Raw genomic sequence first — 19,369 nt, 5'->3', positions numbered from 1 at the left:
TAGTTCAAATGATAATCAAATTGAAGAAGCATTTTCCCCAAATTGTATATACTATTTATATACGAATATCTAAATATAAAAATAAAATCAAATATTTATTTGATCATTTTGAAAATGATTTTGAGATATCGAACAAGATTTTTAAATGAACAGATACATATTTTACAATCTTGGCTAACCTTAAAAGTTCATTTTGAGATTTCAGTTAAGACTGTAAAATAAATAAAATTATGTTTTCGATTTCGACCAAGATGTTTTGTCTCCTAAATACAGGCAAGACTGTTAATGGAATAAATTATATTTTGGCTATTCTTAAAAAAATAATAATAATTTTGAAATTTGACTTTGTATTTATCATATGGGCCAGGATGTGGTCTGAAAAATAAAATCCATTTTTACTTTTTAAACATATCACGTTTTGTCACATCATAAAGGCAGAAATCACCAGATGCAATGTGAATACAGCAATCAGACAGGATCATGTTTTAAAACATACTTTTGCAAACAGCCAACTAAACACACAGTCTTGTGTTTGCGAAGGCGTTGTAAACATAGCTAATTTAGTACGGTGGTGTATTTTTTTGCACTTCTGAGAGTGTTATCAGGTCATCCCAGCATCTCTAAGTTGTTTTTTCATAGATGATTATGACTGGAACAGACAGCTTTGGAATCCAGAAGAGCATGAGACCTTCATGCGGGGCTGAGCCACCTCCAGGATCAATGTCTGCACTTTGTTGATCAAGAACTGCAGATCCACCATGCAAGATGCATTTTGTTTGCTAAATAATTATCTGAAGTCTCTATTCATTTGCAGATTTTTCACACACAAACAGAATGCATGATAATGACGTTGTATGGTTGAATAACATCTTCAGTCTTTATTTGGCACAATAGGTGATTAACAGAGTGAGATGGCTTCTGGTGCTTCTCTATTTAATGCATTGACTTTGCTCTATCTGAATGTTTCAATGTCAGTTTCCCACTAAATAGAGTGCTATGTAGAAATATTTTGGTAGCACCTGAGTTTGGGGACAAATTCTTACTAACTAGTTGCTTATTAGCATTAACATAATATTGGCTGTTTCATGTTAATGGCATATGAATAGCTTATTCTGCATGACCATATTTTAGATCCATTAATCCTTTCCGGTACTTAAAGTTGAAGTAAATGTTGTAGTAAATACTTAGTTATTAGTGCAAATTGGTCTCCACACTAAAGTGTGACCAATATTTTAGAGGATTAAAAAGGTTAAAAGAAACGGTGCACTAACGATTAAATTTTGCCATGTTAATGTAGCTTTAATATATTAGTCATTTTAAAATGTATACTACACCTTAAAGTTGTATGTGCCTAGCCATCCTCTTATCATTCTAACCCGAGAAATGTCTGTCCCTAAAACGGAAGTCAGTGGTAACCAAAATATCATCTTTTGTGTTCCACAGAGGTTACGGTTGAGTAATGATGAAAGAATTGTCATTTTTGGGTGGACTAACTCTTTAATTCTAAACAGAGTTTGTATTTATCATGGAGTTTGCATGGTGAAATCGCTATAATTCAGTTAAACTGACACTGATTTAACAGAGGGTAATAACTCTCAGAGTGGGCTTTAACAACATCACTTTGACCACTTAGAAATCATCTGAAACAAACTTGTATCTAAACCATATTTCACACAGAAATTGCTAGTAAATTTCACAAATAATTAGAAATCAACAAGCAACATTTTTCCAATGATAGTGATACAGAGATGAAGATTACTTTTGCTTCTAAGCTTCTAATTTCAGTTGTCACACATTTTATTTTCCAGCAGATTTTATCATTTGTTACAGACAAATACAGGTTGAAAAAATGCTCTTCTTGGGGGGAAAAAATATTTGAAAAGTTAAATAAAGCAATAAAACATCACAAAATAATAATAATAAAAAGCAAAATGTTAACTGGATATAATAATTTTAAAACATGCTTTGTGCAAAGTTTAACTTTATTTATTAATTCTTACTCTTTTCCATGCATTAATTTTTACTTTCTACACTACAGCATGAGAACTTAAAATGTAAAAAAAGGTTTTACCGCCATCTATTGGATGAAGGAAAAAATCTAATATGCACAGTGGCCTTGACGTGCGTTTCAGTCAAGCTTTAAAGCCAATCATAGTATAGAATCTGCACTCTTAAGAGTTTACATTTTTTTTATTTTTTTATTTTGTGATTCTGGCCATTCTGTTGTCCTTTTATTATTAGATCTCACTGCAGCTTTCGACACTATAGATCATGAGGTTTTAATTTCAAGCCTTGAGAATGTGGTTGGCATCCATTGTACTGCTCTAAACTGGTTTAGATAATTTTTGGCAAATAGAAGTCTTTCTGTTAACCTAGGCCAGACCTTTTCTTCATCTGCTCCATTGACCTGTAGAGTTCCACAGGGATCTGTACTTGCTCCAATGTTATTTGCCCTATATATACTACCACTAGGGTCTATCTTTCGCAAGTATGGGATTTCCTTTCATTTCTTTGCAGATGACATGCTAATTTATCTGCCTGGGAAAAAAAATACTGACACAACGCTGAATTCCCTTAGAATCTGCTTATTGGAGGTTAAAGCCTGGTTATCAAATAACTTTTTAAACATCAATGAAAGCAAAACCGAACTTGTGTGGTTTGGAGGACCTGCTATGAGTGATCGCTCTAGTTTAGGAGAATTGTCCTCCTACTGTAAACCGGTGGTTAGAGATCTTGGGGTAATGTTGGATTCCTCCTTAAAGTTTAATAAACAGATAAACTCTGTGGTGAAATCTGCATTTTTTTTTTCATTTAAGCCTTCTGGCTAAAGGGGAAACCATTTGTATCTTGTAAAGATCTGGAGATGTTGATCCATGCTTTTGTGTTCTCAAGACTCATACTGTAACTCACTCTAGTCTCCCAAACATCTTTGAGTCGGCTGCAAGAAGTACAAAATGCTGCAGCCAGACTTTTATCTGGGACCCGTAAATATGATCACATCTCTCCCATTTTGGCCTCTTTGGGTTGGTTACCCATTCAAGCCAGAGTTGATTTTAAACTTTACATTTTTGCTTATAAGAGCCTAAATGGATTAGATCCATCTATCTGAGCTCCTTCAGGTCTATGAGCCCTTTAAGTCTTTAAAGTCTGCAGATAAAGGGGGTCTGCTTGTTCCGAGGACGAAATTTAAGAGAAGGGGTGTAAGGGCCTTTGCTGTAGCTCCCCCTAAGTTATGGAACAACCTACTACTTCATATCAGATCTGCTCCTACATTAGGCCTTTTTAAAAAAAATGCACTTCCACTCTATAGCCTTTGCGAGTGAAGGGTTGAGGTTGTTTTTTTTTTATTATGTGATCCTTCCCTTACTAAAATGTTTTATTAATGTCTGTATAGCACTTTTGTGCAACTTGTTGTTTGAATAGTGCTTTAGAAATAAATGAAATGAACTTTTATCTGTAGAAATGGCAAGTTACTGACGTGGCGATTAATTATCATTCCTGAATAATTACATATAATTATGGCTTTAGTAATAATTAAATAAATATTATAAAAAATATGTATTAACCTCAACTACATGAATATATTTAGTGAATGTACATAAAGTGAGCATGCAACAGAATTAAAAAAGATAATGAGAAGAAGCTCATGATTCCTCATCCTCATTCTCTTTTTTCATGTTGCACAGAGAGCAAGATCATATATTCAAATATTCACTCAAATATGTCTTAGGGTAGGTTCTTTTTTTTTTTTTTTTTTTTTGTAAGTCACTTTCTGTATCACACATTAAAAACCTGGCTGGCGAAATGTATGCATGTATAAATAAACAAAAGGTAATGTGAGAAAGTACCAAATTCTTGTTTAGCCACAAAAATAAATAAATAAATAAATAAATGTTAAAACATAAATTACAAACTTTAAAACAGAAGAAAACTTGCCCCAACCTGGAAATTATCCTTTATTGTATTGTCTGTCCAACAGCAAGTAAAATATGATGAACTACTGATCACTAAATAAATAAATATATTCTACATTTCCTACAACTATGAGAAATCATACTGTGTAGGCCTAAGACCACTGCTTGAGAAAAAACACATCTGTGCACGTGACCTTTCCCGTGTGACAACTAGCCCCGGTGGGGCTACCTTATGTGTCTGTCTGTGGTGTACATTCAGTGTGATGTTTTCCAGAAGCACTGCAAATAGATCGTAGAATTATCTAACGTTCCTCAAAAGCAGCATAATATAAACACTATAATATAAAATGCTACTACTTTATACTTAATATTAAATGCGTACAATACATGAGAATTAACAATACAATGATAATTAACATAATAAATAAGTAACAGACCACTGATTTGTGTTAGTGCAAAATAAATAAATTGTGACACGGGGCATGGTAGTAATTAAGATACAAATGTTTTGTCACAGGACTTAAGGACGTACGAAACCAGATTTATCTTCACAGATCATGTTAGAACAAGAGATGGCGCTACTCGACTATTGAAAAATAAACTCCCAGAATTCAAAACGCTTTATTACCAATTATAAGCTGTAGATGGCGCAACGTGCTTTAAAATGGTATAACATTTGAGTTGTCATGTTCAGAAATTTTAGTTAACTTAAACGAAGACTATTACAGCTAATCAACAGCAAAATGCATGTACATATAGACTTTGTACTTCCCTTGTGGTCATAGACAGTTACATTAAGGGAAATCACTCTTAGTTTGGAGTTCACAAAAGAAAGCATAGACGCCAGCGGTGACTCACTGAGGCCAGCTTACTTCAGAAATATTCCACTTTCCTGTAACTTTTCGCACTTTGATGTAGTGGTATTTTAAAGGATGTGACTCAGGCTTTAGTTTCAAAAGCTTAACAGTCTTCTCACTATCACAGCTTTGATTAAACAACAGAGATAAAGACACAGCATTCACAATAAAGCCTCATCATCACCTCATACTCATAAACCAGACTTGACTTGAACAGACTGGCTTGAACAAAAAAAAAAAATGTGAATCATCAACTAATCGTATAGAGAAAGAGAGAGAGAGATGTGTGTGTGTGTGTGTGTGTGTGTGTGTGTTGTGTGTCCTTTGATAGCATATGACAAGGTTTGCCATGAAGAGATAATTTAAAACACCAGGATATAATAAATTCAACACACTGCAATTAAAATAATTCAAGAAATCGGTGTATAAATAAGTTACTTTATTTAAATAGTCTGGTGTGGAAAAACTAAACCAAATACTGTACATTTTAGAAGTGCATGTTTCCTCAGCAGATGAAACAAAGTCAGTTAACATTAGCCTTCACACAGAAAATATCCAAGTCATTTTGTTGGATGGACAAAACAAGTAGCTGAAAACGTAAACAGTTACTGGTCTGATAATGTCAGGATTATAAAAAGACTGGGCTTTAACTTCATGATAAACAGTAAAATAAAATAAAAATAGCCATTTACACCAAGTGTCCTGCATTTGGACACCAAACAGCAAGGCAGTGGCATTTCTGCCCTTGTAACAGACGTGACCAAAGAAGAATAAAAAAAGAAGAAGAATAAAACACAAATAAATCCGTTTTCACTTAGCAAAATGCAACTATAAGTGACATTCTTTAAAAATCAAATGATTAATCTATTTGTCACATCTGAATGGCCAAAATAAATAGCAAAATGCATTCTTCACATGAAAGCTAGAATACTAACCCCTGTGCCCAGACCTTTCCATTTATGCCACTACATTAGTACTGAGTCTTTTTGTTCATCACGCTTTTCACAGGTGTAAATCACATGGCATAGTCCTCGACCAATAAAAGCAGCTCTTAATTATCTGTAATTCAGGTGAGTGTTATTACTAATACTAGTCTTGTCATTTTTCAACAATATATGAATTCATACTGTTGGTGTATAATGTCTTAATAGGAAATAAACATGCAAATTTACCATTCCATGTTACAGAGAGGAAAAAAAAAAATAAGACCAGCTTATACTCTGGTAACACAGTGTTAACAGTGTAACAGTTAATCCTATTCCTTCATTAGAGGATACTGCACACTCTTATTTAATACAGCAAGGAAACAGTACAACAAAGAACATGGACCTCAATAAATAGGGTGGCATGATTCGAGGGAAGCAATCCAATTGTAATTTAAAATGCATTTTAAAAAAAGCTCCAGGTTTGCTGTGCTAATCAATATGACTATAATAATAACAACAACACAAGCAAAACAAGAAATATTGCTATTGTAATAGCTCACTGTAAAGTATAATGTATTTATTACTAATGGTCTTTTTTTTACAGAACAACTTTAAAATTACAATACTAACATTTATGGCTTAATTTAATGTCTTAATTTCTTCTTTTCAACTGTTAAAGCAGCTACCCTAGATTTTATTTTAGCAGAAAACCACAGGGAGACTGTAAAACCCCAACTTCGGTTTCATTTTGATTAATCGTGCATCCTTTCCAACAAAGGACGCTTTCAGAGCTGTTCTGTAGTTTCCAGCAGTGGTAAACCAATTCTTTTTGTTTTTCTTTGTGTGTAGTCCAAATACATACTTATCCAAAACTTAAACAGACCATTAATTCGTAACACTGAAGAATCAGTTCAGTCAAACAACATATTAGTTTATGTCCAGCCTTTCTTATTTCCATTTTAAACAAGCAAACAACCAACCACTCATCACTAATAATCACTAGGAGTCTGATTCTTTGAAAAACCTCTCAAACTTGTCCAAGTACCCGGGCCGATGAGGGAGGAGGAAGTAATGGGTACTGCTGACTTTCTTCCCATCTTCCATGATGGGCAGAATACAGGGGCTCCGGGGATCTGGCAAGCCCTCAAAGCTCTGCTTGTGTTGAGCCTTACTGACGTACTCCGGATAGGGAGCAAAGCTCTGAGTAGGAGGCATTACCCCATTGACATAAATCGGGAGACTTTTTGGACTAATGGCACGTGGTATGACCTGAGAAATGGGCTCCCTTGGTGGCACTTCAGGGGGTTTGTCTGCATCAAAGTCATCGGTTGATGGCCGCCTGCTGTCCGTGCTTTCACTGAAGCAAGGACGGATTGGGACACGAGGCGGGACTTCGGGTTTCTCCTGCGGGTGGCTGTGAGGCGAACGGTGAAGGCCGTTCGGTCTGAAGTTGGGGGCTTTGAAGGATCCGGCAGGGCCAGAATTGGAGCGATGCAGCCGGCGCTGGGGTCTGTCTTGGTTCGCTGTAACCGTGTGCTCCCATTGAAGTCCTGCATGATACGCAACGTTTATCTGACCTTTTCCCCGAAAACTACGCCTCCCTGGCAAGCCGTACTGAAAGGATGGGGTTTTAGGCACCAGACATTGGCTCTCAGAGGTGCTGGAGAAAAACTCCACCTCATCACCTTCTGCTTCATCAGAAGAGAGGTCGCCTATGTCCGGGAGGGGTGGGAGGGGCTTAGTTGTTCTCCTGGGCGAACAAGGAGGTATGTGTTCGTAAACAGACAGTTTCTGTAAGGACGGAACCACCTGGTCTCCTGCAGGTGGGTGGCACTGAGAGGAAAACAGCAGCTGTGTAGAATTTGGGGTCTTAGGAGTTAGACATGGAGAACAGGAGCCAGACATCTTTCCTGGAAAAAAAAGAAAAGATTTAGCACAAACCCTCGAAAATGGCAGCTCATTTAAGGTATTTTTCCAATGACTCCATCTCTTAAAATGGTGTCAGCCTCAACAGTTTATCAAAGGATTCACTTATCAGCAGAGCAAATGACAGTTGTACACTTCCTATAACCTTCTGCGCTTCCTGAGAAACATCCGCAGCAGGCTTCGAGAACAGAGGGTGACCAGATTGTGATATAGTTGATAAAATTCAATATCAAGCGCTCACTTACTTTCAAAGCCCACGTTTGCAGAGTTTTGCTGATACATTCTCAAGCTGTGGTCCATGGACTCCGAACCAAATCCAAAAAACAGCCTACAACAGACAAAAAAAAAAAAAAGGAAGGTGTCAATTCTGGTGACTGGAGAAGTAGATCTGGCAATATTCAACACAGCCAGTTGAGCTGAGGACCGCAGCTCACACTCACTTATCCATGGTGTGGTGGTCATTGTGTTGATCCCAGCACGGTTGGGCTGAGGCCATAATGTAAAAGAGAGTGGAGGCTAGTTAAGGCCTATGGGGTCTCCACCTTCCTTGAACCTGCAGAACTCATAATCCAGCCATGGGTAACCAAGTCAGGCCTTCTATGCTCCACTCTTCCAACAGCAATGGGAAAAACTGTATGAAGAAAGAAAAAGTTGTTTGAATATAGAGTAGTTAATAAGAGAAATTTATCTTGTCAAATTTTGTTTTACTTTTTGTAAGAAGACAAGAAAATCTTTAAAAGGTTATCTTTATTCAAAGCTCAAGATACAAACTAAATGTTTAATTGTCTCCTTTTAAAAAGGCCAAGGTCTTAATACTTTTAATCAGCAAGGACACACTAAATCATGGATCTTCAAAACTGGCCCACAAGATCCACTCAACCTTTTTTTTTTTTTTAGTTTAGCTCCAAGCCTAATAAAACACACCTGAGCATGACTATCAATGTCTTCAGGATCATTAGAGGGGAAAAATATGGTAGCGGATCTTGATAAGAGCAAGATTTAAGGATCTTTGCACTAAATTGATCAAAAGTGACAGTATCAACATGTATGATGCTACAAAAGATTTCAATTTCAAATAAATAAACATTTATGTTTGCTCTGCTTGAGCTTGAATGCTTCTATTCTTTATATTTTTGTTTACACACGTTTTCAACCAAATAAAACCTTGAGATATAACGTAACTGTTGTAGAACCTTGTTGTGCATAAATCATGACAAAAACTTGATTATGAAAAACATCTTTCTCATTAAACCTCATTTAAATGAGTATTCTAATGTTCATTTTTTTATGAGCCCATATATTTGAATACAATATTTTTGAAAAATGTCCATCCCTAACAAAAATATTAAAGCATAAAATAAATAAATAAAAATTCCACACTGATATTAAAAAAAGAGGGGGGGGGGGGTGTTTTTTGAGCACCAAATCAAAGAATGATTTCTGAAGGATCATGTGAGACTTAAGACTAGAGTAATGACTGCTGAAAATTCAGCTTTAGCATCAAAGGAGTTAATTAAATGTTAAAATATTTTAACATAGCAAATGGGTTTTCATAATACTATTTTATAAAGCAATAAACGCCCTAATTAAAATCTAAATTACCCATTTAAACAGGAAGAAAACATTACACTACAATGTTCTTTGAAGAAATGGGTTGTCTTGCAAAAGACAAATGTGACTTCAGATTATTTTTTTAATGCAGTTTTTCTATTGTTATATATGGGCAGGCAGATATAACAAACAGCTCAGCTATGAAGCTGCGGTGATGCAACATCAGTTCTTTAAGACATTACACCAAAACACAATAAAGCATCTGTGCTAGAAAACAAAACCTTTCAGTGAGAAATGTGCTGGAATGCCTGGGTGCAAGTCAGAATGTAATCAATGAAATACCCATGCAGGCTCCATTATGCAACTCATCACATGCTCGGCCTCTGCTTTGCCTCAGTCAGAACCGTGAAAGGCAGAAACTAACAATCGTCAATTCTCCCAGTAAAGACCTCCATGCAGATGCGATGCTAAAGCATAAATGGTTCTTTGTGTGTTTGCGTTGGGAAGAGTGCCTGTGCATTTTCAACATCAGTCGGCTCTTATCCATGATGTTAAAGCCTTGCCATAAAGGCATGAAAGAGGTGTGAGGACGTCACCAGCGGGGCCTGGGACAGCAGCCAAAGAGGACATACTGATCCACTACTCAGAGGAACAACATCTACTATGATCTACAGCATCTACTATACAACCTAACACCACATAACAACACAAAATTAAGCTTTCACTATACATCTACACAGAACTTAGAAAGGAAATAAATGCACAAAAAAAAAAAACACCAGCGCTATCTTGTGTGTGTGTGTGTGTGTGTGTACACATTCTGTTAAATTGGATATTAGCCTAGATTAGATTATATCCCTGATATCATATTATTCAGATAGGAATATCTTTGATTGTGGTGCATCCATATTATATTGCATTACGTTAGATTACATTATATCATATTATACATTTTACTAGAAAGTTAGCTTCTATTTGTTTTCAAGTTGGCTGTTTATTAATATTTTAAGAAGTATTTCTCTTGGCTGAAAAAAAAAGTAAATTATTAAGTTCTATAAGTACTATATGCTGGTGTATTTATCTATACACATTTTTTCGCTCAGTAATTTTTATACGTCACTGTGCCTCATCTTAATCTTTCTCCTAATGATATAATTACATATTATATGCAATAATATCAACGCCCATTAGACACTCCCACTTAACTAAAGAGATTTCAATCCCCTCTAAAACAATAGGCCTAAGTGACACTGTAAACAAGAAAGATGAACACCTAAACAAAACAGAAACATACAGTGGGCCCTTTGATTAGATGTAAAGCTAGTAATGAATGTTGGTATGCAATGGTAATTGATTCTTTTATCTGTGCATTGCTGGCGGGGTTCAAAGGCGAGTAAATAAAGAAATGGGTAACAGAAAAGCAGAATCAGCTGGAGGCACGAGGCTGTCAGGCGCGCTCGCGATGAACCAATAACAGAGGACGTGCACGAGTTCATAGAGCTGTGGTCAATGATAAACTAGGTTACTACTACAACACAGGACAGATCGCACTCAACTGGTTGCAGTCTTGTAAACAGTTCCCTAGAGTGACGTAGGGCAGCTTGTAAAATGCGAAATTGCAGTGGAAATAATAAAGATCATTCTGATATGTGGACAGGTTTTCTACATCTATTTCAACACACACCCACTGACAAACCCTTTCTGACTCAGGTGCGACTCATCTCGTACTATATCCCAGTCCAAAGAACAGCCATAATCGGAGTTGCACATAAACTGTGAATTGCACTGAACATTTTGACACATTCATCTGTATGATGAATCTAAAAACATACGCAACTTTGAAATATTTAAAGCTAACGTTACTTACAGGATAAATGTTTCGCAGGGTTATGTTTATAGGTGCTCTCTTATATCCAGTACAGCTTAGACGAGTGCTGTGAGTAATCCCGGATTACTCGGATCTTTAAAAAACGTACACAACAATAAATTAAACAAAACGCACGTGTAGTAATATATTCTGCCGCTCTACTTGGCGCTTTCATCGCGGAAAGCAGCGAGCTAGAAACTATTTATAAGGACTGTTACGTCAGACGTAGGCTCAGCCCACTGTCTTAAAGGCGCCGGTTTGTGCGACCTTATATGGCTTGTGACAAACAGCACGTTTTGAGTTCATATGTTTTTAAATATTTGACGTAAAACGCAGCAAGTTTTCCTATATTGAGAAAATTATGTAAAATTAAAATTTCAAATTCAAATATGTATAAAGCCCTGAGAAGTTGAGATAAGCTAGCAATAAAGTAACAATCTTATTATGTTGCATGTTTTGGAGGCTCAAATACAGTGTTGCCATGTCCATTTATTATAATCCATTTTGGGATTATTTTTTAGAGAGCACTGGCTCCCTATTAAAATTTTTATACATATTAAAATAATGCTTATTACATATATAGCCCTGAAGGCTTTAGTTCCTCAGTTCTTGAGCAAGGTCTTTTAGTCCTTTGTGTCGCTGCGATCTCAAAACCATGGCATTTGATAATACCTAGAATATTAAAATCGACTGAGGGCAGTAGATTATTTTCCTATGTAGTGCCCAAACTCTGGAACAGACTTACTGGCATTGTTTGGGAGGCAGATAAACTCTGTCAGTTTAAATCTAGATTAAAGACGCATCTCTGTGACCTGTTTTACAGAAATTACAAAATGTAACACATTATCACAGTTCTATAATTTTAATCCGCTAAATAATGCTGCATTAATTAGGTCAACCAGAACCAGGAACACTTCCCATATCACCCGATGTACTTATTACATTACACGAAGAATCGCATCTGTGCAAATATTAGATTGTTTCATTCTTATTCCGAGGTCACTGTAGCCACTCAGACCCAGTATCCAGATCAGATGGTCACGGCAGGCATCCAGATCCAGTCTGTACTTAATCCAGATGGTGGATCAGCACCTAGAGACGACCCCGACAGCCCCGAATGTCAGAAGAGACCACAGAAACTAGATGAGCCCCAGAGACATCCCCTGTGAAGGCCTAGTTGGCCATCAGCACAAATTCTCTGCAAAGACTACGAGAGCCAGACAAGACCTTTGCACAGTACTGTCTTGTGTTGCAGCCTGGAATTAAACCACACCTATGTTGTTTCATCTGGCCAGAGGAGAATTGGCCCCTGACTGAGTCTAGTTTCTCCCAAGGTTTTTTCTCCATTCAGTCACCAATGGAGTTTGGGTTCCTTGCCACTGTCACCTTTGACTCGCTTGGGGACACTTCTTTTTTGGCAATATTGTCACAGACACTATTGGAATGGAACTGAACAGAGCTGGATGATGACATTACTAAATCAAGGATTAACTGACTTGAACTAAAAAATTGACTGTTTACTGTTGTCCTCTTTTTAGAGCTTTTTAAGAATTTTGTTTGCATTACTGACAAACAATTTTTTTTAACTGCTTTGACACAATCTGTATTATGTAAAGCACTATATAAAGGTGACGACTTATTTCATAAAGCCCAAATATGGCCAGTAAGGCTGCCTTTTTTGTAAACATTTTGTTACAGAACGATGCAGTTTATCGAATTAATCGGAACAATTATATTAAGAAATATATATATAATATAATAAGTATATGCAAAAACTGAAATCACATTTTGTAAGGCAAATATTTGTTTTCTAGAAAGATCTGGCAACACAGCTCAAATCCAGATTGCTGTTTCTTTAAACATTCCACATACACAGGCTGCGTTTGGGAGGTACATGTGGGCATGTCTAGCTGTCATAGCATGTGGGCGTAGAAAGTGGGGGTGCAAGGGTGGAACTTTCTGTGGAGGCTGATCGTTTCCGCTGGGTCTTTCTTCCATATGGAGATGTGTGGTCTTGAATCACTGTTAAAGAACGCAAACAACTCTGAGGCTGTTACAGACAAGGATTTTACTAACGTGTAATGAATCACGTCCACTCCGGTCACAGAAGACGGCTTCACGTAATCCATTAATAAGACAGAATCAAACTTTCAGACTCAGACACACATTTCATGCTCTCTTAAGAGAGTGAATAAATCACTCTGACAAATCACATATGGGAAACATAGTCACAATCAAATACAGCACGCTAACTTAACAGATGAATGTTTGAACTATAAATCATTGTGGAAAAACACCCCGCTCAGCAGCATGCTGATGTGCTGTTTGTGTCCCTGAAGCCTGTGATGATTGTTGAGAGAGGCTGGACGCCACAGGGGGACTGAACTCCCAAGGAGAGGGTCAATTCATTTCCTGTCCCTGGTCCCACACAGCTGCTGATGCCATGCATCCCATGTGAACAACATCCTTAGATAACTATATCAAAGTTGACCCACAATACCTCAGGGTAATTTCAGAGTATTTCTGTGTAATAAGTTTACAGTTAATCTTTGTTATATTTTATTAATGCTAACACTGCACAGTGAATCATATGCAAAATTATGATATTGTTCATCCTTGTCTTTTTGTGGCAGGAACTAGTTTATAAACTTAAAAATAGTAGGGAAGGACACAAAAACCTCAAGAAATCTTGTCTACTAAAAAAATTTTTTTTTAATTTTTAGTAATTTTGATGTGTCATTGTATGTTTCTTTTTCTATTTTAATTCTGTTTTCTATTATTCAGATCCTGCTTAACTTAACATAATCTATAAAATGACACACAATCTCTGCATCATCTTAATTAACAGGAAATGATTGTGGTTTTATTGATCAGGAAGGAATTAACTAAAAATATCTTGCCAAAATCAGTGATAAGTATAAATGACATTTGCTCTTGAAAATATATAACAGAAAGCCTTTTTTGTAACCTATGTCATTGTAGTTCTATTGTAGTATTTATATATAGATTTTCTTGCCCATTAAAGAAACATTTCTAATTTCTGTCTAAGTTTAAGTTTTTATCTAAGTCCATCTGAAATATTCATTTTATTTAATTTCAGTTACAGAAAACAATTTTAACAGTGTTAATTAGCAATAATAGCAACCAAGTAACCTTGAGATTTAACCATCATCCTGTGAAAGCCATGAGCAATAGGCACCCCGTGGGCCTTAGAACAACCCCAAAACTATTCTTGAGAAATAGATTTTCTGGAATATTGGGCCTTCCTGGGAATGAGCTGTGGGTGTTTGGTCAACATGAAGTGCTCCCAGGTAGGCGAACAAAGTGCAGAGCAATTTCTGAAAACCACAAATGATTTCTACAGGAACTGTATATCTGAATGCTATCTCCTGATGCAAATTCATCCAAACGCCAAATGAACCTATCTAACTGCTATTTTAGCCATGCTTATCTGATGCACAGCACATGCATTTGGCGTACATGGAGGAATTACATGCCATAAACTGCAAGGCAAATGTTTTACAAGGATGACTGCTCTCAGTGCATGTTTTGTCGATTCACAAAGTGCTTCCCTTGACATACATCTTTTCACTCTCTGTTCTGGATGTTCCGCCCGAGTTCTCCACAATATGAATGATTGCAGGCTGAGAATCCTTTGCAAGTTCACTAGAGAGCAATAGGGAAGTAACAAGCAGGTGACTGATAGTATTTCCTCTGTCCTGATTGCGTGCTCCAGAGATACTCTTTATCTCTAGAGGCAACTGAAAAAAACAGCTGAATGGAAATGACATTATAGCATGGGAGGAGACCTCTGCTTGAAAACATCCACATACTAAATCGATAAAAATCTGATATTATAAAAAAATAAAGTTTTTATCTGCATCCAAGACACTTTGATCTCATCTCTGGATATGAGATGTGCAAAATCAATTTTTTATTGTTGTTTCTGTTCACGTTTTACTTGTTGATTTTAGAAGGTTGTCTTTTGAACACTGTAACCATTACTTTTACCACATGATTGAGTTAGTTTATAGGTGGAGGAACCTGACAGGGCTGTTGAGTAGCTTTCTCTGTTGTTGTTTTAATGGGTCATGGTGGCTCAGATCACCCACTGCATTTTTTCTTATGAGTAAGTCTCTTTGTAAGCAAGTGCTGCAGTGAGCTTCACTCGGTAGGCGGGGTCCCCTGCAGCACCACTGTACTGCTGCATCGCACACAATCTAAACAATCTATTGAAAGAGATAAAGTAGCTGAGAGATTCAAGAATTACTGGTAGATAGACTTATATCAGAATATGTTACATTTTTTAATGCATGAACTATTATGTTGTTATATACATAATCAGATGTTCTGCAAGATTTTTATTTATCCAGAGAAATTAGTATTTATTCAGCAAGAACCCAATAAATTAATCAAAGTGACAGTAAATAAAAGCAAAAACTCATTGAAGAATCCTAAAATTGTATCAGTTTCAACAGAAATATTAAGCAGCACAACTGTTTTCAACATTGATGATAATAAGAAATGTTTCTTCAGCAACATATTAGAAATCAACATATTAGACTGATTTCTGAAGGATCACGTGCACACTGAGAAAAGTTTCTCAATTTTTGATTAAATAAATCCAGCCTTGGTGAGCATAAAGACTAAAAAATCTCTAAAAAATCTTACCGACCCCAACCTTTCGTATGAATGTCTGTATATACATTATATTACAATAACATTAAGGGGATAGTTCCCCTTAGTCTTGATACTCTCGTAATTGCGTGTCAAAGACTGACAAGGAACTGAAGAAATTGTTGAATAAAGTTGTTGTTTTTCTTAGTGCACGAAAAGTATTCTCGTAGCTTCATAAAATTACGGTTAAACCACCGATGTCTCATGGACTATTTTAAGGATGTCCTTACTACCTTTCTGAGCCTTGAACGTGTCAGTCGTGTTGCTGACAGAAAGCTCTCAGATTTCATCAAAAATATCTTAATTTGTTCTCCGAAGATGAACGAAGGTCTGACTGGTTCGAAACGACATAAGGGTGAGTAATGACAAAATTAGCATTTTTGGGTCAACTATCCCTTTAACCAGGATCAAGAAAAAAGTATCAGAAAGAATATGTTGTAAGAAAGTGTTACTCATTGTTATTTCATGCATGATGAAAACAGCCTCGCTTTCAGGACATGTCGTAAGACAAATTATACCAAAGTTGGAAATGTGAATAGTCCCAAAGGTTGATTTAGAAATATTTGCATTTCATCATGTTCTGTGTATTGAACAAAGGTTGCAGGGATGCGTCAGGCTGCCATATATGCATACCACTCAAAACTCCAGCAACACACATAAAAAGGCCTGTTAACATATAAAAACATAGTGCTAGGCTTTTAATATTTAATAGATAAGTAGTATAAATCCGCACAGGAGTTTCTTCAATAAATCAGCAGGTTTACTGGAGGGGAGGATTCATTTCCTCCGTCTCTGAGTCACTTTAATGTGACCTTGAGTGGCGAGAGCAGCTGCATGACAGTAAGTGCGGCACTATCAATCATGACAAGCGGGACCAAAGAGCACACGGAAGTATAGATGTGTATTTTTATACCAAAGCAGCTGCTCGTACAAAAAAGTGCTGTATTATACAGATAACAAAAACATGAGGCAAAATGCTTATCTGTCCCCCTTTTCATTCAAGTACTTTAGCTTACAAAATCACAACGGCCACTCTCAAGAGGAGTCTGGGACAAACACACACACAAACACTGAGCTCCAGTCACACAAAAACAAGGGCATCCATTCTCAAGTCACGCACACTTTCCCAGGATGCTAAGGGAACTTAGACAAAGGGAGTCTTTTAATTGAATAAGTGTGCTAGGAAGTAGCAAATGATTTGGGGACAAAAAACAAATGATTTCATGGTAACAGAAACTATGAAAGGCCATTTAGGCTGGATCGTAGAAAAGAAAGAGGTAATCACTGCTGTTTGCCTGGGATAAGGCAATAGAAGGACGGGTCACTCAATTACCCATGGTTCCAGGCAACAGAAAGGGCATGAGGTTTGTTCACCCAGAGGGGTGGCTTCCGCAGAGCATTGTGGAGAGAACACCAGCACATTAATCTCCTTCAAAAGTGCCTTTTTTTTCTTTAGGCTCAGAGATGAATACAAAAGAGGTTGATATAGAGGAATAAGAAGAGAGAACAAACTTCCATGGATCATTTTAAGGAATGAGGGATGTTTTTTGACTGCTAAAAAGCACTGACATTATAGTTAAAGCAGTATCCTCATGAAACAACATCTGAAATCAATTTTGTGCTTTTAAGCACCTTTACATTAGTAGCAAGGCATCACCAGATCAGCACTACATTGAAAAAAAAATTGCAAATAAATATCATAAACTAAAATAAATAAAATAAAATAAAACTAAATAAAATAAAATATATACAACTTAAAAACCCCACATAATATGCACATAAACTTTACCATTACATAAATTTAAAAATAGAAACAAAATAAAATACAGCATTTTAATATATATATATATTAAAACATACATTCTATACCATTATATTAAAAATGAAATCAAATAAAACATTAAAATGACATGATCCTGGTGAAATTATATTACATTGTAACCCACATAACCAGTGTGGAATAACAATTAAGCTCTAAATCTACAACATTACAGATAGAGGGATGGAATTTCTGTAAAACAATCATTCTTATTGATTTTTGTTCACCAAAGTAGCATATTTACATGATTTCTGAAGGATCATGTGACACTGAAGGCTGCAGTATTGGCACATTTTTTTCTATCACAGAAAAAAAAATATATATTTAAATGTTGAATTAGAAAATAGATATTTAGACTGGCTTGAGAAAGCTAACCTACTGATCTGCTACTTAAACTAATTATTATTAATTTATTTATTCTTAGACCAAAATTTCTGAATGCAACTCCTAGAGCTTCTAATGTTAGTTTAAATTCTAATAACATTTCACAATATTAATTAATTAAATACAACCCTGGAAAGCAAATGGACATTAAAAATCATGCTGACTATACTGTTATGCTTATGTCTTTATTCTTACTGAAAACCAGAAGAGATAAAAAAGTGAGAGCAAGTCATTTGTGGAAAGGAGTATCCGGTTGTAAATACGGAAGCGGTCTGTCTATTTAGACCTACAGATTTCCTCTGAGGTCCCAGCCAGGAACTTGTTTTGGAATCCAGGAGTCTGCTGCTTCCTCCACGTTTTTCAGCCAGCACTCACTTCACAAGCTACATCCTGTGACTCACCATATCAGAGTCATGTTGAGCAGTTACAGTTCCTGGCCCGGCTTTTTCCTGATTCCATCAGCGTGACCTACATACATCAGAAGAATAGATTCTGAACATCATTCACAGTCTTTCAAGCCACTCAAAGATTTAGACCATGTGTAGTTTTTTAAGTTCACTTTTTCCTTGGCATTCCTCTTACTTACTGTTCATCAAACCATAACCTTTCTAACTCCCACTCACCAAATTTTCAGAAAACACACACTGCTTCCCCCAAACTGACCACAAAGAAAAACAAAAAATACTTCGGGATGGATAGTTTGCAGTTTCAGCTTCCTTTGTGAGAGAAAACATGATAAGAACCATTTCATCCCAAGAGTGGGTTTTTCAACAGTTTAAGTTTAAAAACAGGATTTCTCAACCAAGTGCAGTTTTAAATGACTTTTGCACCAGATACAAACCCTAGTGACCCTTGCTGGGTATGAATATCTGTAAACCAGAGTAGAGATTTTATCGCCATACAAATTACAGTGAGGAAACATTCATATTGTAGGTGTACAACTTTTAAAAGTCGTGCAATTCGGTACGTCCTAATGACATCACTAAACCTAGATAACTAACTAAGCATACACAGCCCTTTAAGAATGTAATTGTACTTCCAAAGAATAAAAGCCTGCCTTTTTCTGAGTCAACAGCTGTATATTATGAGTCACGAGATTCTCAAGCTGAGCTCATAATGATGATGTATGCTGGTTTCAAGTGGAAATCATTTGTTCTTAGCTTTGGCCTGGCTGATCAGATTTCATAGCAAAAAGAACATATTCTGTTGGCTACTGCTCACCCCAATAATCAGGTCCATCTGGACAATGCTCATGTTAGAGGTGGGAGCCAGCTGTCATCCGATTCATTACACAACCAGTGAGTTCAGTGTTCACCCTCCCTCACAGTCATAACGAAACTATGCTTGTTTAAAAGTGGCCAGTGTGCAGAGTGACGCAATGTGGTATATCCTGTATTTTAGACATTGTGGCAAGAAGATAGCATTTATTTGACATTTTGTGAGTCATT

General features: G+C 36.4%; 2 protein-coding genes across 2 annotated transcripts in view; one reads left to right on the top strand and one right to left on the bottom strand.

Moving 5' to 3' along the window:
* Positions 1-19,369, top strand: part of LOC132118142 (transcription initiation factor TFIID subunit 13) — a 254,939-nt gene that overhangs the window by 12,989 nt on the left and 222,581 nt on the right. The gene's annotated exons all lie outside the window — the stretch shown is intronic.
* On the bottom strand, positions 5,194-11,229 carry LOC132118138 (ERBB receptor feedback inhibitor 1-like). The gene is made up of 4 exons (XM_059527710.1): positions 11,042-11,229; positions 8,064-8,254; positions 7,869-7,951; positions 5,194-7,607 (listed from the first exon to the last, which is right to left on the bottom strand). Exons 2-4 carry the CDS (start codon positions 8,117-8,119, stop codon positions 6,697-6,699), a joined length of 1,050 nt encoding a protein of 349 aa, XP_059383693.1. The 5' UTR covers positions 8,120-8,254; positions 11,042-11,229; the 3' UTR covers positions 5,194-6,696.

The sequence above is a fragment of the Carassius carassius genome, chromosome 37, assembly GCF_963082965.1.
Source record: "Carassius carassius chromosome 37, fCarCar2.1, whole genome shotgun sequence".
Taxonomy (NCBI): domain Eukaryota; kingdom Metazoa; phylum Chordata; class Actinopteri; order Cypriniformes; family Cyprinidae; genus Carassius; species Carassius carassius.
This window is presented reverse-complemented; position numbering and strand designations above follow the sequence as displayed.

Bases quoted from the DNA above. Each gene is read 5' to 3' on its own strand.
- LOC132118138 (XM_059527710.1), bottom strand. From the start codon at position 8,119: ATGGCCTCAGCCCAACCGTGCTGGGATCAACACAATGACCACCACACC. The intron at 7,952-8,063 runs GTGAGTGTGAGC...TGTCTGTTGTAG, and splicing joins GACCACCACACCATGGATAA to GCTGTTTTTTGGATTTGGTT. The intron at 7,608-7,868 runs GTAAGTGAGCGC...TTTTTTTTCCAG, and splicing joins TGCAAACGTGGGCTTTGAAA to GAAAGATGTCTGGCTCCTGT.